Source organism: Leptonychotes weddellii, chromosome 8 (genome assembly GCF_054177405.1).
Source record: "Leptonychotes weddellii isolate Sample4059 chromosome 8, ASM5417740v2, whole genome shotgun sequence".
NCBI lineage: Eukaryota > Metazoa > Chordata > Mammalia > Carnivora > Phocidae > Leptonychotes > Leptonychotes weddellii.
The window spans coordinates 128,819,886-128,847,048 of NC_138376.1; the positions used below are offsets into that span (position 1 = coordinate 128,819,886).

The 27,163-nt window shown below is 50.3% G+C and overlaps 1 protein-coding gene across 1 annotated transcript in view; it reads right to left on the minus strand.

Annotated features, from left to right (window-relative positions):
- RPS6KA2 (ribosomal protein S6 kinase A2) overlaps window positions 1-27,163 on the minus strand; it is a 259,047-nt gene that overhangs the window by 197,925 nt on the left and 33,959 nt on the right. The window contains exon 4 of the mRNA XM_081829387.1: window positions 10,954-11,007. Within this exon, the coding sequence (XP_081685513.1) occupies window positions 10,954-11,007 (54 nt within the window). The remainder of the gene's footprint in view (window positions 1-10,953; window positions 11,008-27,163) is intronic.

Here is a 27,163-nt window from a genome sequence, read left to right on the forward strand (position 1 = left end):
TTTCCCGTGCTGCCCTCTCTAGGAAGGCCTCTGGGCTCAGGGACAAAGAGATCACCTGAACGCCTGGTTTGGGGGTTTTGTTTGTTTTTGCTCAGGCTGTGTGCATCCCACTCCTTGGGGAGCCAGCAGTCTGAGAAGGACCCCCACGGCGTGCCGTCTATAAGCATGCAGCACCTGCTGACCTCCATTTGGGGCAGTCACCTCACGCCGAGCTTCAGATTTTTTCTGCCTTATTTCCTTCCCCTCCACATGCACTTACTTATTTTTTAATCTCATATTGATTACAACTGTTAACTCTATTGATGTCTTTGGGGAGAGGAGGGGTACCACCGAGGACATGCTCCTGGAGACGCAGGATTCGTGCACATGGCACCAACAGCTGACATTGGGAACAGTGCCGACGGCAGTGGGCTGGCGGGGTGGGGGAGGGGACGCAGGTCCAGGGTGAACTTGTGCGTGTAGATCCATCTCCGCTTCTACATGGCGGCCATGCCCCTTGTCTCCTTAATGTCTCAGTTTACTCAAGCTCAAAAGTGATGGAAACAGCTTTTATTCACCTTAAAAAATCACTAAAGATAGTATTTCAGGAGTGATTTTGAAGTGAAACGTAAGTTTACCTTCAAATTATATTTTCATGCATTAAGATCTACAAATAACATTTTTATTAACCACATCTGCATATAAAAAGCATACATCCATTTAGAGATATTTACTAAAGAGAAACAAGAGAAATCAGAACATCTCTTGTCTAACACACAAAAATATATATATGAATTTGGAAAATCACAGGTTTTCTCAAAAAAGCATTGACTCACAAATCCCATACCCATGTTGGTATGTTGGTGATTTTTAAAACCCTGTATTTCGTAACCATCCCCCCCAAAAGGGATACGACTCAAAGCACTTTCTCTAGCAAATCGGACAGACAGACTGTAGCTGCCTCTCAGCCTGGCTTGGACCGTAATGTGACACATACTCACTGCATGGGACTAGAACACGTCTGAGTTACGCCGGCCTGACAAACTGGTGAGTGCTGGGGGCAGGAGCGGTGGGGACTATGTGCTCCTTGGGCAGTCTCAGTCCGGGAAGATGAGAGTGCTCTGCAGATGGGCAGTGGGGGCGGCCGCACAGCTAAGTGCAAGCACCTAATGCCCCTGAGCGGGACCCTCGAAAATAATGAAAATGGCAAATTTTGAAAATGGCAAATTTTTACGTGATGTTTATTTTACTACAATAGAAAAGTTTTTTAAAAAGGAAAAAAAAGGTAAGGGCAGACTGCTGAATCTGAATCTCTTCTAAAACGTCAGGTTTCAGTAACAGTTTCAATAAACGTCAACTTTGTCGTATTTCGTTCCCTTTGCCTGTAACATTGCGGACCCATGAGTGAGTGACCCGACCTCCCTGACTGTGCAAATGCACTCGAGAGTAATACACGGCATCCATCCGGGCTGAAGCAGCCCTGAGAACCAAGGCGAGTGCAAACGAGGACCTGCTCTCTGTCCCCGCCCCTGACCTGTGCCTGGGATGATAGCCTCGCTCTCCCCAGGGAAGAGCTCTGATCTCAGGCCTCGCCCCGGTGGAGGTCAAGGGCAGCAGGACTTTCCCAGGAGCAAACTGTCAGAACTCCCCCCAGGACTCCCCATGCAAGCCCGGTCGCCCCCTTACCTTCCTGAGAAAGAGTTTGTGCAGTTTCTTGTGCGGCAACCTGACCATCATTTACCGGCAGGAACCCAGGGGCTGGTCCACAGTGCGTCTGAGCCATTGTGCACACTGCCCCTGCCGCTGTCAGCTCCCCGCAGCCGCCCCTGCTGCTCTTCCCGCCCTCCACCTCACCCCTCCGCCCCTCCGCGGCAGCTCGGACGGACCTCCTGCCACTGGGTGGAAGCTCACTCCCTCCCGCCGGGCGCACCCGGCACACCGGGTGGGCTGTTCCGGCGGAGGCGAGCAGAGCCTGGCCAGCTCCCAAGTGAAAGGGGAAAGCAGGAGAGGAATCGCCTGGAGCCTGTCCATCCCTCCTGCTCCACATGCGAGCTCGCTGACTCTGCGGAGGCCTAACAGCCTTTCACACAACATCTGGCGGCCGAATCCATCAAAGCAGGAGCTTCGCGGGGAAGAAGTCCAACGTTCCAAAGCGTCGGACACACGGCAGGGGGCAGGCGGGGAGACGCCTCCCTGCCGCCTGCCCTCCAGCCCCAGAGCGCTGCCACACAGAGGAGACCCCGGCAGGACAGGGGTAGGTAAAAACGGTGGCTTCTTGTTTTAGGTGGCACCGGGTCAACTAATGGACACGGATTAGGCAAGGATTGCATCACTCACGGTCTCACCCTTTGATTAACACCTCCGCCACATGCATGCACACGCACACACACACGCACTTTCCATCTTCAACTAAACACTCTCACAGGCTAACTGGGAGTGGGGCCTGCTGGGCAACAGAGAAATCTGCTTTGCCTTCCTGGTGAAAATGGAGCGCCCATGTTTCCTGCAGAACAACCAGCCTTTGCAGCCGTCACTTGCATGAGCCTTATCTCGCCGTGCCAGGAACGTGCGAGGTTTCGCACGAAACCTGTGAGCCAGGAGCGAGGTCAGGGCGCACCTACAACGCTGGTGTTTTTAAAGCTTCTTGTGAGCGCATAAATCGGCTCCTCCTCTGAAGACCTAAAGATGCAGCACAAAAAACTGCCAACCGACACTCAGCTTTTGGGTGACAGATAACAGAAGTCACGGTTGCGGGTGCAGGTGTGGAAATAAACTGGTATAAAAATGTAGGTTATAAAAAGAAGGGCTCCAAGACAAAGAAGAAATTGAAGATGAAAGGGACAGAAACTGCCTTGATACTGGGTGGCCCGGTCCATCCCTTCCTTACACCAATACGTTCAAGGAGATGTCTTTCCCAATCAAATGAAACTGGTTGTATAATTGTCCGCTCTCAAGTGGTTGCTGTCCCAGGAAATCCGTTCCAACCAAACATCTTTTCACTCATTCCATTGCCTCTGGAGCGCATCCGCTAAATGTTCCTTTCCTCGAATGGCAGAACGGACTCACACACGTCATCCCTGTCCATGTCCCATTAGTGTGCACACATATGCACATCTCAGACTCGCACACGTTCATCCCGGTCTGTGTCCTATCTGTGCACACACACACACAGATCTCAGACTTGCACATGTTCATCGCTGGCTGTGTCCTATTTGTGCGTGCACACACACACACACACACCCATCTCAGACAGAGGTCACATAAGAGCTTCAGGAAGAGCAATGACCAGGTCAGCCCTTCAGAGGGGCTTAATTCTAAGGCAGAATTTTTATTCATCCTACCTCCCGTTGGAAAGACTTCATTAGGAACTTAGACTACAGGATTTTCAGAATATGCGCCATACATCTGCTGTTTTGCACCCATCTTTTTCTATTCTGGAGCCACTGCACTTAGTCCATTCTGAGCTTATTTGAGAACAAAGCACGGTTTGTTCATAGGCCAAATTATGGCAGTAGAGAAAAGTGCCTCCATCTTAAAAAAAAACCTCTCTATTCCATTTTGCTACTGAAAGCTGGCACAAAATACTAACATCGGGAAATTACTAGAAGTGAGTGTTCTCCCTGTTCTCACCAATTTCTTATCTCTTCCTTCACTGGGGCCCAGACAGTCCCTGCACAATTCAGTCTGGAATTCTCAAAGCATCAGAAGCTGAAAACACATTCTAGTTCCATGCCTTTCCCCTAAAAGAGAAGTTCACGCAGCGTCAAGCCCTACTCCACGGTGTTTCGGAGGGTGGAAGGAGGACCGTATAAAACATTCTCCTTAAAACCTGGGCTCCTGTGATCCTTCCTGGAGATTTCAATTATTTCAATCATCCTCTGCTTTAGCAAAAGAATACTGTATCCAGACTAGACTGAAACTTAGAATTTTTTACTGACTTTTTGCTGGTGGAGAGAGGGTTGTCGAGGTTCCAATATTACCACCACTGCAGGGAATACACACAGAAAGTTTATTTTCTCTTGAAAACGAAGCTTCTCTCACGGGGATGGTTCCCAACACAGCTAACAGCAGCACTGCCTGAGGGGGTGGCTCTTCGAAGAGAGGAGAGTGGGCTCATCTGGGGTCACAGCTTCTTTGATTATTTTCCAGGAAGAATAAAATTAAAGGCTTCAACATCTACTGCTAAGGGCGTATCTATCTGGTCTCCTATAAGAGAAGAAATCCCCAGGGTTAAACAGGAAGCATCTCAGCAGAGCCTCCGGCTGACGCAAGGGCAATGCACCTGCTCCGGGCGGAGACGCCGAGCCCGCTCTGGCTGCAGACGGTGAGGGGCGCGAGGCCACTGCCTTCCCTGGGAAACGGGCTGGCTCAGGTTAACGTGCAACGCAGAAAACTTGGAAAGCAGCTCAGCCAAAAATGTCATCTTTTCTGCACCCCACGTTTCGCCGGAATCATTTGAAACAGTGTGCTCACTGACAATTCTCGCTCCCTGTCTTCCCCTGGTGGCAGTGTGCGTGAGCACAGAGGGAGCAGGGCGGGAGGAATGGGGAGCCGCGGGTCTGGACAGCCCGGACCTCAAATCATCAGGCTGGCTGTAACGTGTGCTGATGTGTCCCAACTGCAATTCAACTCAAACTCCCATAAGGATGAAAGAGTAGTTATTCAAGACTTACTGCTTTTGAAAATGCATTAGCAAAACAGATCAAGTCTTTGGTCTCTAGCTAAACAGCGGTCGTGGTAAATCTAGCAGCTTGGCGTTAACGACCTTTCCTTTCTAATGGAATTTAATTGCAGGTATATGTGAGCACGTGGACTGAATGTTGTCATGGTGACGGACAAGAAATTGCCTTTAATGCCGTGGTAGATCTCCATGACAATCCTGGCATATTCATCTTCCAAATACATTTTCAAAAGATATAATTTTGAAAAACAGCTCTCCCTGTGCATTGGCCACTGCTTTAAAGAGACTGCTACTGCTGTCACATTGGGTATCCGTCCTCCAGCTTGCACAGTTATGCCCAAGAAATAAACCACCGCCAACACAGAAAGCATCCGTTCACGCTCCCATCAGACACGGTAACGTTGACCTCAGGGCCTCGGTGCGGGTCTTCCCCTGTAAGACCTAGTGCAGGTGTCCCATTTCTCGGGGCCTCACAGAATCAGACTGACCAGCCCAGACCTGGTCCAAGAAGGCAGGCTGTGATTTTTCATTCACCCTTTCTTATAAGAGCAGTTGTGATGGAACTGAGGGCACCAGACTGGATCATAATGGGGCAGAGAGGGAAGGAGAGAAGACGAGGCACTCCCGGGAGGTTTAGACGGGAGGAGAGCCAGCCCACGACTAGCAGGTGCATGGGTCAGGAGGGGGTTGTACGTTGCCCACGTGGGGGCCGTGAGTATCCAGCAGAATGGGAGCTAAAGTGTTAGCATTCTCTGAGAAATGAAGTGGAAACCCTTCATCAGGAATGGGCAGCTTCTAATAACATGAGGTAAAGTGTTTGTAAAAGGAATCTGGAGACCAACAGCAATAGACATCTTTACCTTTATAAATGCATGAAATGTTTATGTAACACACATTTATATATTTATACATGCACATCCATGTAGGTCCAAACATATATGAAAGAAAAAGTACTTAAAAGATCTGACCGTTCATCTTTAATTCCATGCAGTCCAGAGGCCCAGCAGGTAACACGGCCGGGGTCAAGGTCATAGTTACCAAGTAGCTAAGTGGGGAAAGGGTAAGACGCTAGCCCAGCTCCATGGGCTTCTAGTCTGGTCCTTTCTTATGCTTTCTGAGAATGTGGACAACTCCTCAGGTGGAAAAACCAGTAGAAGCAACTGTGGGCCTGACATCATAAGGACCATAAAATCTCCAGACGCATAAGTAGATTTTCTGAAGCTGTGCTGCGTAGAAAACCCAGGGCTGGGAGAAGCTCAGCGTTGCGGGGGCTGCTATTCCAAAGGTGCCCCCGTAAGGCCGGGCTCCGTCGAGCAGGGCCTTCTCCAGGACCTCAGCGACCATCTGCGGCCCTGAGCTCGCAGCCAGCCCCTCCCCCCACCGCTCCCAGCTCGGACACTTTGCAGAGCCATGGAGTCGACGTGGCCGGTTCCCCAGTGCACCCACACCTCGGCGCAGAGGCTTAAATAAGTTGCACCGTCATAAAAAATAATAGCTTTATTTACCCTTTAATAGATCATAAAAGATAGCCATAATTTCCTGTAGCTCTTTTTTTCCCCCCCAAGACCACAATTTAGAAAACGCTGCCTAAACTGAAGCTCAGGATGTAAGATGTAGAGCCGGCATTTATAAAAGAATTTAAAGAGCATCCTACTCGTCTGAAAGACAAGAAGCTGAGCCTCCCCCTTCAGCTGCATGACTCTGAGCAACTTACTGCATTTCCCCCTGACCTCCACTTCCTCCTCTGGGAAATGCAGGAAGAGGAAAGGAACAGTCGCCATGCAAAGTTGTCAGGGACAGTGGCAGGTGCTCGGTGACGAGCGGTCCTTCTGCTGACACCATTCCCCCACATCTGCCACAGAGAGCTTCCTGCTTCTCCACGTTCACCTGAGGTCAATATCTTGATGGCTATGATTACAATAGGAGGAAGTCACAAGGCGAATTACAAATTCAAACAGAAAGTTCCCTTTGGGTTGCTTGGATCCATAATTACAAGAGCAACCTCTTTTAGGCTGCATTAGTAAATTGCAATGACTTGTCAGTTAACTGAATTGAGTTCTTTTGTGCTGTTTGTCACTAAATGTCATGAAATGTCACCTAAAATTGGTGAAATCACCTAAGATATTAGAGTTTTCCATATGTCACTAAACCCAAGACATCTGTAATACATCACCACCCAACGATTATAGTCATTTTAATACTTTTAGGATGGGTTGAGCCTTAGCTAATTAGTTTTTTTTCAAATATAATTATTTTATAAGGAGTATAGGATTCCTGGAAAACTATAGAAAAGTATGACAAAAAAATCACCTGTGGGGCGCCTGGGTGGCTCAGTTGGTTAAGCGACTGCCTTTGGCTCAGGTCATGATCCTGGAGTCCCGGGATCGAGTCCCTCATCGGGCTCCCTGCTCGGCAGGGAGTCTGCTTCTCCCTCTGACCCTCCTCCCTCTCATGCTGTCTCTCATTCTCTCTCTCTCAAATAAATAAATAAAATCTTTAAAAAAAAAAAATCACCTGTGATCCTAGAACTTAATAAAAAGCCTTGGGACTTTTTTGGTGTTTTGCTTTGTTTTTTCTATAAATCTTGCCCGGTTTTGGTTGGGAAATGGGCTATAGCTGAATATGTTAAAATTCGGGGTTCAACGTTTTCCCCTAAACTTAATGTTTGGTTTTTCTCCAGCTATCCTAAAGGGAAAGTTAAAAGTATGACCTTGATCCAAGGATGTTCCTAGCACAAAACTGGCCCCTATATGCTTTCCAGGGTTTCTGCTGAAGGCTGCACACACGTGGAGGGACCATCCAGTGATTAAATGCGGAAATGAGACTGTGTATTTGTCTCGAATTTCCTGATGACTCAAGGAGGGAATGAAACACCCACAGAGGTTGCAGATGCGCTCCTTCTTGGTCGCGGCTCGCTCGGCTACCACCACTGTTCTGGACCCTTCCCTGGGCCCCCACCTGTGCCATGGAGATGCGAGACCCAGCTCTGTGGCCCACCGCAGCGCTGACGCACCTTCCCCACCACCTGACCCGGGACCGCTCCGCGCCCTGTCTTCCGTCCAAGGACTGCGAGGTGAGGCCCCACTGGCGTCCCCAGCATGTCGCTGGGCTGGGCGTGGATGAAGACGCTTTAACCCGGGGCCCAGCTAGCAAGGAGGCTCAGCTCCTCTACACGAGGAGCCAGCTCTGTGATAGGATTTTACCCCTGGGAACAGAGTGAAAACCAGAGCCCTGCACCTACACCCCACGCATCACCCACCTCTTCACATCCCCTCCCACCTCACACTGTCGCACCATCAAGAAGCACAAGTCCTATGCTTCATGACTCAAACAGGCAGGGAAAGATTTGGTGAAAAAGACAAAGAGAAACAGGAAAATCCACCTGATTCGGAAGCTACAAGGCTCAGAATCAATTTGGTCCAGTATGAGAAAGATTAAAGCTTCATTCGAAGAAAGCAAAACGGAAAGGAGAACTGAGCACACCTTTCCGTCCCGGGACCCTAACTGAACGCGCGTCTGTGATGCAGGCTGGGGCCACATGCATGTGAGCCTCCACGCAGGGCTCCACTCACTCAGAATTCGCAAGAAGCAGCGGCGTTAGCATTGGATGGATACTTGTTGAGACTCATGTCCCAGGAATGTCAGCACTTCAACTCTGTTTCCTTTCACAGGATTAAGTTTGAGTTACTATGCTATTTTCTTTGCTTATTGAGGTATCTGGCAAAAGAACAGGTTTTTCACAAATTATTAAGAATTAAAACAACACACGCACACCCCCTGACGTCAGGCAGGCCGTGTGCAAGCTTGTATCAGGCACGTCACACGCTCCCCCGGCCTGGGTGCAAGGCTTCAAGCAGCTCCCCATCCTGTCCCCAGAGCCGGGCAGCCTGCGTCTGTCTCCCCTTGTTGGCACAACCCTGGCCTCCAGCACTGCTCCGTGATGATCAGGATGGCCATGCTCCCTGGCTCCAGGTGGCAGGAAAGCTGAGGGAACATCTGCTTGTTCTTGGTTACACCCCCCCCCCCCAGATCAACTGGTGGCTGAACGATGCAGCCCCATGCAGGGGGCATGTGTGTTCCGCAGGAAGACAGGAAGAGAGGTGGGACCAGAACGGCCCTCGAGGGGCAGGAACGGCTCCGCGCAGCGACCCCTCTCTTCTACTGGCGCTGTGGCAAAAGGAAACGTCCCTCCCTTGGCATTGGAACCTCCTTTGTCTCCTTTGAACATTTCCTTTTATAAAATCAAATACATAAAGAGTGAAGCCATAATAGAGAAAGGGGAAACACCAAGAGTTGTTAAACTGGAGACGACTTGCAGGTTGAGCAGGTAAAACACACGGAAGTCGGCCCCCTGCTGCGTCTGCCGGATCAGCACGTCCAGGACACGCCTGCGAAAGCACGGTAGTGTCTCTCCCCAGAGCTGTGGTAGCATCTGCTTGCAGCCCCACAGCCGGATCTACGTTAGGATTTGAAACAGGAGACCCCAGGAGCCTCCTGTGGTCGAACTACCTGTCGAATGCAAACTTTTGCAGAGGAAGAGGAGAGCAGACCCAAAGGTCAACTCCTAACTCAAAGATCTCATCACCCTGCTCAGACTTCCAGCGTGCTCCCTGGTGATGCTGCGTGAGCTCGGATCGGTGTGTGTTTATCCTGAATCTGAAAACGTGGCCAAGCCCTAGGGGGGTCAGGCTGGCCGCGGGCGCAGCAGCAGGGCTCCCAGGGCCCTCTCAGAGCCTTGAGCTAGATGTGAGCCGCAAGCACACTATGGTCCTTCTCAGAAATGTTCCCAACTCTGACCGTGGCTCTTACTGCAACATGCATGGAGGGCTGGTTACTGGGAACGATGCATGCGTGACACCCACCCGCATGGCTTCCATCACCCACCAGCTACGTTCTTGTCAATCTGCCTACGTCGGTTTCTCTGGCCAAAAGAAGAGAACTACATGCAGTATGGAATCTTCATTCTTGCTCTCCAGGGCCAGTCCAAGTGTGGAGTGTGACAACAGGCAGAATAACGGGACTTTTTCTCTCTCCGTGAGACGCAGCTCCTCACGGACCTCACCACAGAGAGCCAGATAAAGCTCTGATAAGAATCACCAACGAGAGCTGACCTGTTTTTTTCTTGAACAGGTTATAAACTAGACTGCAAAGATGTTATGAGAGGAGAAGGGCCATTCCCGCCCACCACGACATGCCTTGTTTCTGAGTGTCTTTTACACGAGGCTGCAAAGCAAACGACTCTTCAGACACCTGTCTAATCACTTAACCAAAGTAACCAGAACCACGCTGAGATGTCACAGACCATAAATCATCATCACCGACCTTCAGTTCCACTGACATGATGTTTATGTCTAATAAGATATAATTCACAAAACATAATGGTACAGAGAACCTTTTCTTCGACCAAGTTCTTTGCGTTGAGCTACTTATAAAAATCTACTGGATGCAGACATACCGTAAGTATGCTAAAAGCGCAACAGGAGAGCTCAGTGCTGAGCTCGTTCACTCAAACGCGACACTGACCACTCGCGGAAGCGTCTTCTCCCGCCTTGCCCGCTGGGAATATTCGCCCCGATGAATACGGATGTCATGGCTTTGCCTGGACACGTAGCGGTTTCCAGGGAGTCAGGAAAAGTAAAACACCCATAAAACCACTTTACCAAACTTCTTATTTACGATGTTACTATTCAAACCACATAGCTGCTTGAAATACTGCAGGAAATCTACCTTCATCTAAAATGACCCATTTTAGGCCTAATTCCTAGACAAGCTTCTGATGAGGACTTGACCTCCACATGCAGTCAGTACAGTCCCACAGCTCCCGGCAGACCCAGCATGGGGCCAGCCTCCCACCCCAGCGTCACCTCGTTCTGAGGGCTCCCTTGTTGTTGTGACTCCCGGCTTATTTTGAAGGCACATGGTAGAGTTTGAAAAGGAATAATGCACATGGAATCATATATATGATGACCCCAGCGACCCACAGATTCAGAACAGAACCCACCGTCTTCAGAGAAAGCAGGAGACTGTCCCACCTACGCACACAAGGCAGACCCCTGCTGCACAAAGACGTTATTGCACCAGTCCAGGCGTTTCATCACTAAACCCGGAACGTCAGATAATGGAAACTTCACTGTGCGGGATCCCCCCTCTAAGAGCACACCACGGCCGGCTCCGCTGGACTGAGCAGGGTCAGGTAACGCAAGAAACTGAAAGAACACTTCGCGCTCAACACTCTTTTAAACCTGGAACTCATATTCTCAGGAGAAACACAAGCCAACTCGAACAGGTCTTACCTCCACGGACGCAGCTGACTTTGTCTCAGGCAAGGCCGAGTCCCATTTGCCCTGCTGAAGCAGAAAGGGAAGAAAAAGTCCTGTAAGTCACAGGATGGCATTTACGGCGAACAGCTGTGCTGGTGAGTGCAAGTAGACACTCACCAAGCCTGGGCGTTTTTTGCTTCTAAACATTAATTTCCACATGGTTCTAAAGAATTGGGGGAGTTTCTCGAGCTTTCAGGAAGGCTTGAAGTAAACAGCAGAAGAAGGGAACTTGCAAACTTTTGTGCAACTTTTACAATTCAGCCAAAGGAAGTGATGATGTTCCCATTACCAACCTCAAAACTCAACCCCAAAAAAAGCCAAAAAAAGAAAAACACAGAAAAAAACAAAAACAAAAAGTCACTCGTCTCACGTCCAGACACGTATTTAATTAGCAGGGGCTATCACTAACGGAACCGGACAGACGTCCTAAGGCGACTTGTCGGCTCCTGGTTCCCTGGGAGGCAATCATTCTGGCTATAGGACCACGAGGGTCTGGGGTCCGTGCACACAGCTCGTAACAGCCTGGCCTGCTTCCATCGTGGGGTTCAAGCCAGAAACATGCTTCCAGCATCCCCGCCTCTCCCCAAGCCGCTCTCGGGCTACAGTAAGACCCTGAGTAGCCTGAAGAGTTTACTTAGCAATGTGCTTTTAGGAATTTGGGAATAGAAAGCAAGGCTGGTCTTGTTTCTGCACTCCCCAAACTGCAGGGCTCAGTTTCCCTTTTCTGTTTTATTCCCTCACCTCCCTTCTGTTCCCTGCTCCTTGGCTCATACTTACTGCAAAATAAGAGATGGAAAGAAACCAAACTTTAAAGGAATCTCTTGCACCCCTCGCTAGCAATCGTGGCTCATGACCACGCGGGGACGTGCGCCCACGTCACGGACCACAGAAAGGCCCAGAGATCCCGCTGCAAGAGAATTCTGCATTGGTGGGTAAGGTTTTCCTCAACTTCAGCCTACACCATCACCGTCTTCCCACAGAACTGGTAAAGGCCGGCGTATCTTCAATATCCTTAATTTCTTCACATCCCTGACTCTCCATGTTTGGTGCACATTAGAAACATCTGAAGCTTTTTTTAAAAAAAGATTTTATTTATTTATTTATGTTAGAGACAGAGAGAGAGAGAAAGTGGGGAGGGCAGAGGGAATCTCAAGCAGACGCCAAACCCAGCGTAGAGCCCGACGCGGGGCTCGATCCCACGACCCTGAGGTCACGACCTGAGCCGAAATCATGAGTCAGTCGCTTGAGGGACTGTACCACCCAGGTGCCCCGAGACACCTGGAGCTTAGCACACCCCAAGACGAAATCAATCAGGAGTGCAGGACAGAATCCTGGCACATTAGGGCTGCCCGTGCTTACGAGGTGATGCTAACGTGCGGTCAGGCTTGAGCATCCTCGCTCTCCTGTCCCTTAGTCCCCGTCTCTTGTCCCCCAGCTGGACGGTATTAAATAGCGCACACACATGTTCTGTGACCTGTTTGTGCAGCTTGTACGGCAGCTGGGGCTGCAAAGGGCGTGTGTGGCAAACACTGTGGGTCTCCTCCTCAGCAGCCTGTCTTCCTTCATGGTGAAAGTACCTTTCCTTCTACGGGGAATGAATCCTGTGAAGCCCAGGAGAGCATGACCCTGCCATGATCACCCATCGCCATGGGCAGGGCCGTGACAAGGGCCTGGTCGCTCTCCGGGCACAGTGTCTGCTCCGAGATGGGCATGCACCCCACAACAGGTGAGGCCTGCCCAGGGCTCCAGGAGAGCCACCGGCCCAGTCTGTCCTGGTGGCCAGCTTTGCAGACGCTCTGAGTCTGGAGTTTGTGCTTGGTGCACCTAGGAAACGTGCCTGCCTGGGCATGGAGGGGAAGCGGTGTTAGGACCTTTGCGTTCAAACCCACCAGAAGCCATATCTTTTTCAACCATAGGGGCTGATAAACTGCCCATCTTGCTTGCGCCAGTTTGATGTGGTTTCTGTAACTTGAAAACGAGTGTGAGGCCTAATGCAAAGTCAATGATGTGTTTACAGATAAAGTCCCCAAAGTGCCATAGAATCACGCATTCATCCATTGTCTGATCCAACCTCATGACCAACCCACCAACTGGTCACCTTCTCGGGGGCGGTGCCCACACCCAGGCTGTCTTGAAGCCCCTGAGGCTGAGAGTACAGGGTGTTCAATACTTGGGGGCTCTCCCTGAAAACTCGAGATGCTGAATATGCATATTCTCTCATTCACAGTGATGAGTTTCTTTCCCCTTCATTCTCTGGAACCCCCACTTTGCCAATAGGAGTCAGTGAAGTAAGCGGGGGCATCAGGCTCAACAGAAGTGAAATGCTGGTCCACCAACCATCTGGCAGCCACGTGACCCCGCAGACCCCTTCACATCTCTGCTGCCTCCTAACAGTTCTCCATTCCCTGGACTTCATGGTCAGCTGCCAGGCTCAGCTCCTGAGCCAAACGTGGGGGGCGGGGAGCAGGGGGTCTTTCAAGACCTACAGTGCTGACCCCCATCCTCCCTACTCCATTCCACTCCTGGATGAGCAGAGAGGACTTCCCTGCAGGTCCCACTTTCCTCCCTGGGAGCACCTGTGATTATGACAGGTGGGGAAGGAGACAGAGGACAGGTGGAGGGGAGAGGGGTGGGCTGGGAGGACGCTGCCTCGGGTTTCCATCGCTAGAGGAGTCAGGCCTGTCCTCCCTCTTCCCGTTACATCCCCGTGACTGCGTTCTTGTCAAAATGCATCTAGCATGAATTCAATAGCATCACAGCCGGCTCCCCAGGGAAAAACTAAAGTGACGAGGGTATGAAGCACTTCACACAAACGGATGGGACTCCAGGTGTATTCCACGAAGAGGAAGCTCCTCAGACTTGTTTGTGGAAAATAAATGAACAGGGGCAACTATGTTTGTGCTTTGTTAACTTGAAAGAAAATATCAAAAATATCTAGACAAAGTATCAATAACCATTCTGGAAACAATATGGCTGAATATTTTTGTAAAGCTCTAGAAAGCAGTCCTGTTCCCCGGGACAAGTGAGGGGCACCCACTGGAGTGTGTATGGCATTTGGAATGTCTAGTCTGGACGGCCAAGCGTTGTGACTCTGTGGGTCTGTGGAGATCGGGCTTTTAGTAGATGAGAGCGGACAACCCAACTTTATAACGCAAAGGGGTCTGGCTCGCTCCCAGCGCCCCTGTTTACTAGACAGGAGAGTACCTCGCAGACTTTGTGCACCGTCCTCCAAAGCCACACTTGGCCAGGTACCAGGTGATAGAGTGAATACGCGCTGTTACTTCCTCAGTGAAATCAGTACGTGGGATGCCAAGAAAGCTCAGCACTTTAAGCCCTGATTTGCCTGGAATGTTACTGCAGAACTGACCTTGTGGTCCTGGGCGGACTGGCTCCCGGGGGGCGGGGCGGGGGCGCTGTCAGCAGGTGCAGCAGCGGGGAGGCCGGGCTCAGGCTCCTGGTTGTCTCCCACCACCAGATGCTGGGCGAGTGACTTAGCCAGGTTGCCTCGGTTTCCCCATTTGCACAGTTGGGGTGGCACCTGGCTTCTGGGGCAGGTGGGAGAAAGGAGCAACACGCTTTAGACGCCGGGCACGCGGTAGCCTGTCAGCGCTGGCCACGAGGAGGCAGGAAGGCGATCCCCAAGCCCAAGTGGCTTAGCCGTACTCAGAGACATCTCGCCCCTTGGATGCTGGCATCCGTGTTTCTGGTCTGGGATCCCTTGGAAGTTGACCCCCGGGGTGTCTGACTAGATCTAACTGTGCTGTATTCCCGGCTGGGGTCCTCCCTCCCGCCAGCGGGGGAGGCGCGGGCACGGATGAACAGCAGATGGCGCCAGAGACGCGGTCTGCGGCCAAGCGCGGCTGGGGAGGGGGCTGGCCCGGCCTATCTGAATTCTATTTCTCATAAACAATTAGGCCATAAATCAATGTCGAGTCTGTTGTTCTGGAGCTGTTTAGAAATTCCCAAAATAGTTCATTTAAGACGTGGGGCTCATCCACGCTCTCCTCTGCAGTATGGATTCTTAAATGTCTGTGGACGAGGGAGTGGCCGCGGCACACACATCCACCCCACCCCAACACACAGGCCCGCTGGCTGTTGGAGTCTGTGGTCCTCACGAAGCACAGCGCTCCTCCCTCCTCCCCACCTGCATCGGCCGGTCTCTGCGAACCCCCAGCCCGGCCGCCGCTGCGGGAGAGCTCTGGTGTTGATCTGTAGGACCTCACTGACGTGCTCCCCCAGGGACCAAACGCTCAGCTCCCACGAAGACCAAATCGTCAGGGCTTGTTCTCCATAACCCAGCGTCCTCTCCCTTGGCTGGGGACCCAAAGTCCCAGAGACCCTCAGCCATATCTGGGTCTTTATTCACCCTGAAGGGTCACGGAGGTGATGTTACAACAGCAACCGGGAAATCCGCCCTGGCCAGCCACCTCCTGGACCATGGCCGGCGTCTTTTCTGGACGAAGCCGACCAAGAGGCCGTGTGACTAGTCCCACACTAGAAGAAGGGGTGTTCCCGATTGCAGCTCCGTGCTCCTTCCCCTCCTGGGGCTCAGAGGTCAGGTCCGTGCTAAAGCAGACAGGGGGCCGCTCAGAGCACGTGCACTTCCTACAGATGGCAGGGACATCCAGCGACAAGGACGTCACCGCGCACGCTTAGAGACGACAGGAAAATGTCCTTCGATGGGCGGCCAGCGTGGCAGGAAGGAAGGGGCTGAAGGACAGTGACCACAGGGCTGGACCGCCACCAACTGGGGGCTTGCAATGTCCATCGTCTTTGAATTCTGAATCTTAAAAATATTTTTTTAATTGAGGTGAATTTCACATAACATAAAATGAACCATTTTGAAATGAACAGTGTCATTAAGCACATTCTCACTGTTGAGCAACCAGCCCACTGTCCACTTCCAAATAATTTCATCACCCCACAAGGAAGCCCCGAGGGGTCCGCACCCCCCACCCCCAGCGGCCCTCCTCCCCCAGCCCCTGCAGCCTCTCTGGACTTCACGTAAATGGAACCAGACCACGGAGGGCTTCGGCATCTGGCTTCCTTCACGTAGCATCACATTCCTGAGGTTCATCCCATAGTAGCAGATTGGTACCTCATTCCTCTTTATGGCCAAGCCATTCTCCACAGCGTGGGCACACCACTCCCTGCTCAGCCATGCACCTGCCGGTGGGCGCTTCAAGCTGGTCCTGCCTCTGGTTGCCGGGAGCAGGGCTGCTGAAGCCTGCATGGGGTCCCTGTCTTCAACCGTCCTGGGGGACTGCTGAGTTATGGTAACGGTTTTCCAGAATGGCCGGATTTTTCCAGAGCAGGGGAGCCATTTTACTTTCCCACCAGCAATGTACCAGAGCTCCAACTTCTCCACAGTCTCACTCAAAACTTGGTACTTTGCATTTTCTTTTCTTCTTCTTCTTTATTATTGTTATTATTATGGTCATCTCAGTGGGTGCGAAATGGTACCTCATTGTGGTTCTGATTTGCATTTCCCTAATGATTAGTGATGTTGTGCATCATTTCTCGTGCTTTTTGGTCACTTGCATGTGTTCCTTGGAGAAATGTCCACTCACATCCTCTGCTGTTTTCCATTTGGGTTGTTTGTCATTTTGTCCTTGGTGGCAGGTTTTCACACTCGTGGAGGTACAGGAAAGGAGAGACTGGCCCTGTGAGCAGAGGGGCTGGCACGGAGCCAGCCGCAGGAAGCTGGGACACTCAGTCAGCTTGGGGAGGGGCCAGCGGGGACAACAATCCACTGAGCAGCATAAGAATCAGGAAATTCCCCTCATGTGTCCTGGGCTCAAGTTTAAAATATTTTTTTTAAGTCATCCCTGGTCATTGAACATGCCAGACCCGTGCCTCCCCTGAACATGGGTGGATTTATAGTGGCGGGAGATTCACACTGAGTTTCAGTGAAAGTCGCCCCCACGCCAGGAATCCACCGGAGCCGCCTGGCAGCCGCACCAGGGCTCCCCGTGGACAGACACAGTCTGGGGCCAGGCTGCCAGGAATCCGCACAGGAGGGGTGAGGCTCCAAAGTGTGCCCAGGAGGGGTGAGGCTCCAAAGTGTGCCCACAGCCCCAAATCTCAAAACCCATGGAGAGATGTGGCCAGGGAGCCCAGGCTGCACCAAGAACTTCCAACAGCAGGAGGGCAGCATTGAACAGAAGAGAAAATAAAAATTTTTAAACTCAAAAGAGATGTAGTAGAAAGTAAATGCAGACAAACAGCTGTGGTTCAGAGACAGTCTAATCCTCTATGAAATCCGAGAGAACCCAAGAGAACGTGCTGACAACTTATTCATTCTAATCAGAGGGGATGATGGGTTACCGAATACAAGAGTAATATTCAGAAGTTAATAGAGCTTTTGTACATCAGCAGGAAACCATTTGAAGAGATGACGTTCAAAATTGCAAAAAGGAGGAGAAGGGAGAAAGACAAGAAAGGACAAGGAAAGAATACCTGTAAAATCTAAAGTGTGTATCTAAATGAAAATGTGTAAGGACTTTACAGAAAATATGAAAAACTTTATTGAAAGAAAACCAAAGTAAGTGAAGATAAATATCCATTCCAGAACAGAAATCTTAATATGGTAAAAAAAAAAAAAAAAAAAAAGTCACTTTTCCCCAAATCAATCTATACATTTTTATGCAGTGACCATAATACATCCAAACAGGAATAATTTTTCCTGGGATTAAAGTCAAAGAGTGAAGGCTGAAAAGTAGCCAACACTATTTTGAAGAAGGGCAAGTAGGAGACATGCATGACCAGACAGATACCAGCACCCACTCCAAGGTCGGAGGGATCACATTTGTGCGAGGAGCCCAACAGAGCCCAGAAGCCGCCCCCACACACGAGAGCTCAGAGAAGGACAGACCGGACACTGAGGGACGGACAAGGGGTTCTGGCCAAGTGACCGATCAGCCTCCTACCATGGATAAAAATAAACGCAAGACCAAAATGGGAAAAAGCTGAACTATGTAATTGTTAAAACGACATTCAGGCGATTGTATTTTTACTTGAACTACTAAAGGATTTTTCAAACAAGTTAAAAACCCATACATTATATTTTTAAAAATCAATAGATTTGACTACATGTATATAAGAAATATTTTGCATGACAAAAGACACCACAAGGTTAAAACAGGGCACAGACCAGAAGAATATACTCATAACCTACATGACTGAAAAAGAATTAGCATCAGAGATATGTTAAGGTTAATGCATACAATAGAGAGAGGTGGAGAGGTGCTTTTCGTCTTCATCAGATAAGCAAATTCTTCACCCCTAAAAATAGCATAAATGGGGCATCTGGGTGGCTCAGTCAATGAAGCATCCGACTCTTGATTTCGGCTCAGGTCATGATCTCAGGATCCTGAGATCAAGCCCTGCATCAGGTGCAGAGTCTGCTCAAGATTCTCTTTCCTTCTTTGTCTGCCCCTCCCCCTCTCTAAAATAAATAAAAATAAACCTTTAAAAAAATAGCCTAAGTGTGCCAAACTGCATCCAATGGGAGTTGGTGAGTATCTGGAAAAAGGAACTCTGATAAATTGCCAAAGGGCAAATAAATGAGTTCAACCAGTTTGGAGAGGAATTTGTCAATACCAAGTTAGTTTGAAAAGGTACCTATCTCATGGCCATCAATTTCACCGTTCAGAATCTAAACAGAGAAATAAACTCTAGAATACGTTCATGGGAAGACATAGGTTCTCCACTGAGCACTGCTTAAAAGAACAGAAATTGGAAATCACCTGACTTGGCTCCTCGCTAGGGGAATGGAAAAATAAACTGGCATTTTTCATACCAGGAAACGCTACACAGCACACAAAGTGAATGAAAAAGAACCACATGATCAACATGAATAAATCTCAAAAATATCATAAGAGCTTTTTGAAAATAAGTTTCAAAAGGAAACACAGACTGTGATTCCAGCCACATAAAAATTGAAAACGCACCCATCATTTATAGGTACACACTGGTATGGGCTGAACTGTGCCCCTCAAAAAGTCACATGTTGAAGCTGGAACCCCCACGACCTCGGAGTGTGACCCTCCTGGAGACGGGTCTTTATGGAGGCGATCGAGTTAAATGGGGTGACGCATGTCATGGGCCCTGATCCAGTGGGACTGGTGTCCTTGTAAGAAAAGGAGATTAGGGTACAGGAACACCCCGAGGGCAGACCGCGTGTGGCGCAGGGGATACGTCTGCAAGCCAAGCAGAGAAGCAAGCGAGCCTGCCCCCTGCCCCCGCCACCGCCCGCAGATGTCCAGCCTCCGAGCCTGTGGGGAGCGCTGCCCCGTCTGCGGCGCTCGTCACCAGAGCCGGTTGACGGACACAGCCTGGGAGGCCACGTGCCTCTGGGCCAGCTCGAAAGAGCCAGGGAACGGGCTCAAATGTCCACTGAGCCTTCAAACCATTGCAGTAATTGAACTTGAAATACGAGCCAAATCCAGACATTGAAGACGCTACTGGGGTTGTTTCAGGGGCACTTACCATGCTATTTATGGTCTTCGTCTACACCTGTGGAACACATGTACTTATCTCCGAGACTCAGGCTACACGGGCCTCCTCAACACTGCTTTGCAAATCAGCCTGGCTGGGTCACGTAGACCGAGCTGGGCACTTTTCTGTGTGTGGCCGCCACAGTCCAAGTAACCGAATCACAACCACTCGGGTGTGTTGTGTGACTCTGCTAGACTATTGACTCCTTGTCCTCAAATCCTCCTGGAGCACCGAGGTCTCTCCCAGCGTCCGAGGACCAGAAGATCCCTCTAAAGAAACAGTACCGCAAGATGGAAGGTCAGAGCTCCCCTCCCACAGAAACACGGGCCATCTCGCGCCTTCCTCTTTGGCTCCACTGGTGAGGGTCATGCCTTTGGAAAATAAATCAGTACATGAAATCTGAAGGTGGAGCACCCAGGTGTGGAGAAGGCACATATCCATACACCAGACTGTGAAACAAGTGCACATTTAATCCTTGAACGATGCAGATGCTGGGACGCCCACTCCTACGTCGTTGAAAATCTACACGAACTTTTGACTCCCCCCAAAGTTAACTACTACTAGCCTACTGTTAACTGGAAGGCTTACATAACAGTCAGTTAACACATAATTTATGTTATATTATGCACTGCATTCTTACAAAAAGTAAGCTAGAGAAAAGAAAATGCTAAGAAAATCACAAGGAAGAGAAAATATATCTACAGAACATATTTAGGATCAAGTCAGGTCATTATTAATGACTCTCCCAGAGAAACTAGAAACTAATTTCATTTCATTCTTAATCATCCATAACTTAACAATGCATTTTAGGATTGCCGAGATAATATTAGTATGAAGGGCCTCTCCCCATCACTTGGAGCATGTTGTTTGACCTTACGCGGAAGCAAGCGCTCTCAGGAAGACCATGCACTCACTGGGGTCAGGCAGGTCTCGGGTCCCCACCTCAGCACTATCGACCTGTGGGGTGGGTACCTCTGTTGTAAGGGCCGTCAGGTGCACTGTATGATGTTTAACCTCATCCCTGGTCTCCGACGCCAAGAGAAAGCTCTGTCCCAGTTATGACAACCAAAACCATCTCTACACATGGCTAATGTCCCCCAGGGGTGTAAGATCACCCCTGCTTGAGAATGAACTGCATCTTTAGGAACAAGATTCCAGCCCACGAGGGGTCCTGGCAGGTTCTGGAGACGGAGGAGCTAGGCTTGGCCAAGACAGACATGCAGGCACCAGACTGGGAAACACGGCCACACCTGGAGCACAGCTGCTCCCAGTACTAAGACTAGCTCAGTTAGAGCCCCGGGAGGAAGCATGACTTCACTCTGAGGCCCAGGGAGCTGGGCCAGCCTCCCTAAACCCTCCTGAGCGCAGGCAGGGCTCCTTGGACCCTGACGAGCAGCTGGGAGGCAGCCGGCTCCAGGGAGAGAGGACCGTCCCCCTCCCAGCTCAGCCCTGTGAGCACACAAACCAGATGTGTTCAAGGGCGGGAGCCCACATTTACAAACATTTTCATAAATTCTAGTTAATTTGTGACTCACTCAGCAGAGTGCTTCATCCTTGGCCCCGGATGGAACACAGAGACCCCTGCCCCAGGACCTGTCTGTTCAGCCCTGGCCAATGACAGGCCTTTGGTTCCCAGGATGGTTAACTTGTGTGTTGACCTGGCCCGGCCACGGGGACAGGTGCTGGCCAAACAGCAGTCTGGATGTCACTGTGAGGCTTTAGATGCGCTTAACCTTTACATCAGTGGCCTTTGAGTAAAGCAAATGGCCCTGCACATTATGGGCGGCCACATCCTTCAGTGGAAGGCCTTCGGGGGAAAGACTGAGGCTCCCCAGGAAGGAAGGGCTTCTCCAGGCACCCTGAGACTACAGTACCGCCTGGTGGCCTGCCCTACGTGGCTCAGCTGGCCAAACGCCCCCGACCATGGGAGCCCAACCCTGACAATACATCTCGCCCCTCTGTATGTGTACGTACACATGCATGCCCTCACACACACACCTGCACACACGCTCACTCGTGCATCTGCACACACACACCCTCACACACGCATGCACGCACCTGCACACGCACATGCCCTCACATGCACGTGCGCATGCACTCACACACCCTCAGTTAGTCTGTCTTTGGAGGACCCTGACGGCACAATCCTTTGGTCCATAAAGACAGTTCTCATTCTGAAATTAAAAATCCCCCACCACCATCCTTATAATATTCACACCTTCCAACCTGATGGAAAAGTCTCTCCCTGACCAAAAAGCTGAGGAAGGGACCCGGTGCCTCCCCGAGCCCCCGTGGGCCACCACCCTTTACGCTGCTGGGGCAGGTCGCCCTGATTCTGTGAGCCTCCATTTCCTCACTGCCAGGTCGGAGGTTGTATGGAAAAACATATCATTTGCTATTTTGGTCTGTGCAGCAATTGCTCTTCGATGTACTAGAGGATTTGTTTGTCCTAAGCAGTTACTTTCTGGAGACGATGTGCCAGGAAATGCCCGAGGACAGCAGAGAGGCCAGCCGAGCATCTGCCCCAGGCGCACGCTCTCGCCTCCCGCGCTAGGTCCTCACGGTGGCTCCCCAAGGCGCCAGCTCAGTGTTCTGCTGAGGAAACAGAGCTTGGCAAGAAGGAGTTTTCCCAGAGTCACATGGCCAGTCTGCGGAGCGGGGTTTCGCGGACGCCGAAGCCTGTTTTCTTGGCCACTATCATTTGCTCCCAGTCATCTTGCTTCCCAGAGCAGCACTCCCAGGCTCCCTGCAGCACCCTCGGGGCTCACGGCTTCCCAGCAGAGGCATAAGCAGCACCCAGCCAGGAACGCTCATTCACTGTGCACGTTGCCTATGCACGCTTTCCAACATCCATCTAGACACTCGAACCAACAAGCAAACCAGGCCCAAGAAGACTGTTTTGCATAAGACTCACAAGATACAAATTGTTTCTATAAAGAAAAATCTAAAGTCTTTGACCCAATAACTAGGAGCTTATCCAGAGATAAAGACATAAGTATGCAGATGGTTATTATAGCTTTTGTAATGGTGAGAAACTGAACACTTATCCAAATATACAAAGGCAAAGACTTGTACAAATAGAACATGGTGTAACTATAGGATGGAAAATTCTGCAGTTGTTAAAAATACTTATGAATTGTGAAGGTTATGAAATGTTAAGAAATGTTAAGAATGTTAAGAAAACACCATACGGGCACCTGGGTGGCTCAGGCTGTAGAGTGTCGGACTCTTGATTTCAGCTCAGGTCACGATCTCAGGGTCGTGGGATCGAGCCCCATGTCGGGCTCTGCGCTCAGTGGGGAGTCTGCTCGAGATTCTCTCCCTTCCTCTCCCTCTGCCCTTCCCCCACTCGCACTCACACTCTAAAATAAATGAATAAACCTCTTTTTAAAAAAAGAAATAAAAATGTGTGACTCAGTACTAGTAAGCTGCTTACACAGTGATGATATACACATAGAGTACAGAGAGATGCTGATTCTAGGTGATGAAATAGGTGTGAACCTGTGCATCCAGATGGGGAGATAAAAAGACCAGGAAATAATGTCATGAGATGAAGAAATACACCCCATGTTATAGGCGATGGTCTCTGCTTCGTTACATGGAGATGATTTTAAACGTCTTCTTTATACTTTTCTGTGTTTCGCCACATTTTTTATAAGGCAATATATTTCTTTTAAATTCAGGAAGAAAAGAAATATACATTATGTGTATTCGTAAAAAAAAAACACTATTTGGCCTGTCAATGTCTTAAGATCATGATGCCAACCCCACTTGGGATGGACTGGCATCTGCATTTCAAGAGAACCGGCAAATCCCAAGTGTGTTCCTATTTCTTTGCTGTTCTAGCAAATCCACATTATTGTTATAATAGGGGAAAAATAAGGGAAACCTAGTCTTTAAATTAAAAGAATACAAAACATACAAACACACATACATACAGTTGCTTTTACTCCGAAACCCTACACCTGCGAGACCCTGAGACTGGTGCCTGGAGACTGACGGTGACCGTAGGGCATCACAGAACCACCGCTCACAAGGGCTCCCTCCCTGAGCCCTCTTTCCCATGAGGGCCGTGCGTCAGAGGAACACGGAGCCTTCCTGCCCCGGCTCCTCCTCTAGTGTTTCAGGATCCCCTTTCCTTGCACATGGCAGGTGACCATCGCAATCGGAGTCTGTCCTGGTGCCCGCACCCAGCTAAGCACCCAGGGCTCCGTGGAAGAGCTCAGTGCTCACAGACCGACAGCAGGCGTGAGAGGCCCCATGTGCACGTAGGTGTGGGGCATGACACCACAGTGGGGCTGCGTCAAGCCACGGGACATCAGGGTTTCCACTAGGGCCTGTGCTCCGGCTTGCGCGGCCGGGCAGAGGGGAGCAGGGCCGGTGTCCAGGCAGAAGGAAGAGTGCAGGACAAGGAGGATCCAGGACATGGATGGGCTTGTCATGTGGCCTAGAAATCAAGGAAGGCAGAGGCCAGGAATAGCAGCCAGCAGGTGGGGACCCACTGGGAACCCCAGGGTTCATATAAAGACTGTTTTAAGTGGAAGAACTTGGACATTCAACAGAAGCAGGAAGAAGCCTTGTCAGTTTTCCTGATCGGAGCCAAAGCAGAACCTTCTGAGAAATGAGGTCTGCGTGAATCTTCTCTACGGGGCAGCTCCTTTCCCAGGGAGAGGTGAAGCGTAAACCCGCCATGCATTCCCTCTCTGGGGGGTTTCTGGATGCCGAAGAGATGGAGAGATCACTCACACCTGTATAGACAAATGCTACACACGCTTTCTCTTAAAAAACCTATTTATCTTCCCCAAAGAAACACATTTGTTCCTCCCACAGGAGCCTGTCCTCGCTCCCCCTTTCCCTACTAAGTCAGGTATGGAAGCCCCAGATTCTGACTACCGCTTGGAGTTACTCATCACGGAGCAGTGCCACGGATGTGCTTGCTGTGTTCGTAAGTAAGCTCGTTCTCTCCTGGTGCCCATATGCCTTTTGCCAATTTGATTCCAAGGTCCCCAGACCTAGAAATATATATATCAATGTGGAGAAGCCCCTGAAGGATTTGAAGCCCAGAAATGGGTGACAACCTCCTGGGGAAGGTCGGGGGCGGGGGGGGGGAAGGAGCAGGAGAGTGAGGTCTCCAGAGTGGGCCCTACAAGCACCAGGACTGGGTGACCAACCGGATACTGGGGTAGAACACAGGCAAGAGTGAAAAAAGAACCCCTAATTTGTTCGTTGCACAGTGATAAGCAGCAGAAGGAAAATAACATCTGAATCATCAGCCTCCTCGTCAAGCAGATTTCATGAGCCAAGCAAAGATCAAAGTGTTGGCGAAGCAGAATTCTGGGGGATGGGAAAATTCGAGTCTGCCACACTCTTTCTGTCCGTGTCTCATGGTAAATAAAACAGGCCGTAAGTGTGGACCAGTGAAGCGTGCCTGCCGGGTCCTTCGGAGCACTGTCACGGGCCTAATCGAGTCAAGAACACTCCGGAGTCAGGGAGCTGCGCCGCTGGGCTCTTTCTGCTCGTGCGTCCTGGTGCAGGAGGGAGAAAGCCCGCTGGGGGCTGGGTGACACGACGCAGAAGCTGAACCACGGCACCTGGCACGGCACATCTAGGCGTGTGTGTACAAGCTCCTCACTACCAGACAAGTCTGGTATTACTAGGCAGCACCCAAAGGAGCTTATGTTGGCAACACCGGAACCTGGTTCCCAAAGAGGTCATTACTGGGCTTCTCCCAATAGGCCCCAAATGACCTCTGCCAACCTGAGTGCAGGGGGTCACCTGCCCGCTCTCCCGGGGGCTGTGCTCAGACCTTACTGTCCGCTGGCCCTGCAGCCGGCCGAGACCCCCACTTCAGTGCTCCCCAGACTGGGTACGCATATGTGTGAAGACCTTCTCGGGCACACAGGCAGTGATATGTTTAAAACAATTATTTGTAATTTCCAGATCCCCAACTCCTTCCTAAAGGGGACCAAAGCACTCCTCCCTCCAATTCCCTTTCCCCCTCCCTCTCCACGGCCTGGCTTCCCTTTTCCAAAACAAAGGCTCACCGCTCCCCCCTGAATCTCCTCCCTCTGTGCTTTTCGGGGCAGTGGGCACAGACACCTCGGGGCCACAAAGAGCTCCTGGTTGAGACCCTAGAACCTCATCGCACTCGGGCTCCTCTAGCAAGTCCCCAGGTGCTAGATCTTTGCTTTCAGCAAATGCAAAGGGCGACCTACTCAAAGTTTCAGGTGGTAGAGCTTTCAAAATAATCCTAACAATCACAAGGTGCTCCTGGGCATACAGCTCAGAAAAACCAAGTCACCTTACGATAACAAATCTTTCTCCATTTCCGTCTTTCAGACCTATTGATGTGAGCAGGTCTCCCAGCTCAGAAGCAGGACAACAGACGGCTGGAGGGCACAGTGGCCAAGTGCCTGGAACCGAGGTAACACTCGGCGCTTAACCCCGTGGGGGCCCTCTCCTCTGCGGCTCTGATTTCCTAGTCACTGTACTTGTTACATTTGATCATTTTCCAGTTTATAAGACATTTTACCCAACTGTATACCAATAATAATTATAACAATAATTCAAAAGAAACTTAACACCTAGAGTCTTGTGGTTACAATTAATCTAAAAATCAACTTATGAACAGATGCTTGCTACAAGAATATAGGTGATGAATAAAAGACTTTTTTTGCCAAGATCCATCTATATCACATTAGGATAATATTCCAAGGGGTGGGTGGATGGAAATCCAAATTCAAGGAGAAGAGGAATCAGGAAAAATTTTGTCTGTTCAGAGGAAAGCATTGTCACGTGTGTTTTTAAAAGGTGATCAAGTCACTACGCATTCAGACTGAGAGGGGAGCTCTTCAAAGCGGTGGACAGTTTATAATATCTGCATTTTTTAAATGCCAGAAGATACTCCCTCAGTAACTAATAAAACTTACTTTTAGATGCAAATGTTAAAAGACGTGATCTGGTGGTTCCTTCTCCTCACGCTGCAGGGGAGACCCCTCAACCTGTCTGGGTGGGGGGCCTGAGCCGCGGCTTCACAGAGATGATGCGGTCCCCCTGTAAAAATCAGCTACCTGTTTGGTTTCTAGCGGTCCTGGCAGTCGCTGATGTCATGAGCTCATTTAGATCCTGGAAAACAGATCGCTGTTTCAATTAAGCCAACTCCTCAGGAGTTCTAGAAAAAGTTTTAAGTCGATGACACATTCGAGGCCTAGATGAGAGTTCACAGGGGTGCAATTAGGCCAACACAGCAGGAGCCCAGGAGAAAGGTTTCTGGTGATTTTGACAAATTGGCGGCAGCGTCCGCCCTGGGCCGGTGAGACTGAGCAGGGATGGGGGCAGCCCAGCTCCACCCCGCACCTGCTGAATCCGGGCTGGGTCTGCTTAAAATGTTTGAAGGAAACGGGTGGGGGAGGCGCATACAAGCTGTAGGAAGGAGGTGCCGGCCCTTCACATGTCTGCGGAGCCCGCACCTGCTGCTTGAGACCGTTTCAAATTCCAGTCACTGCCCTTCCCTTGATCATCTGTCCCAGGAAAATAATGTTTCTTGAGAGGCACTGGAAACATGCCTTTGCTTAGCTCTGAAATTGCAGACTATTCATAACGCAAACAGGAAGAATGTAAGAGGAATAAAACTTGCATTCTACAAAAGCAGTTGGATTACTGTCAGTTTTAGGGACACCAGAAA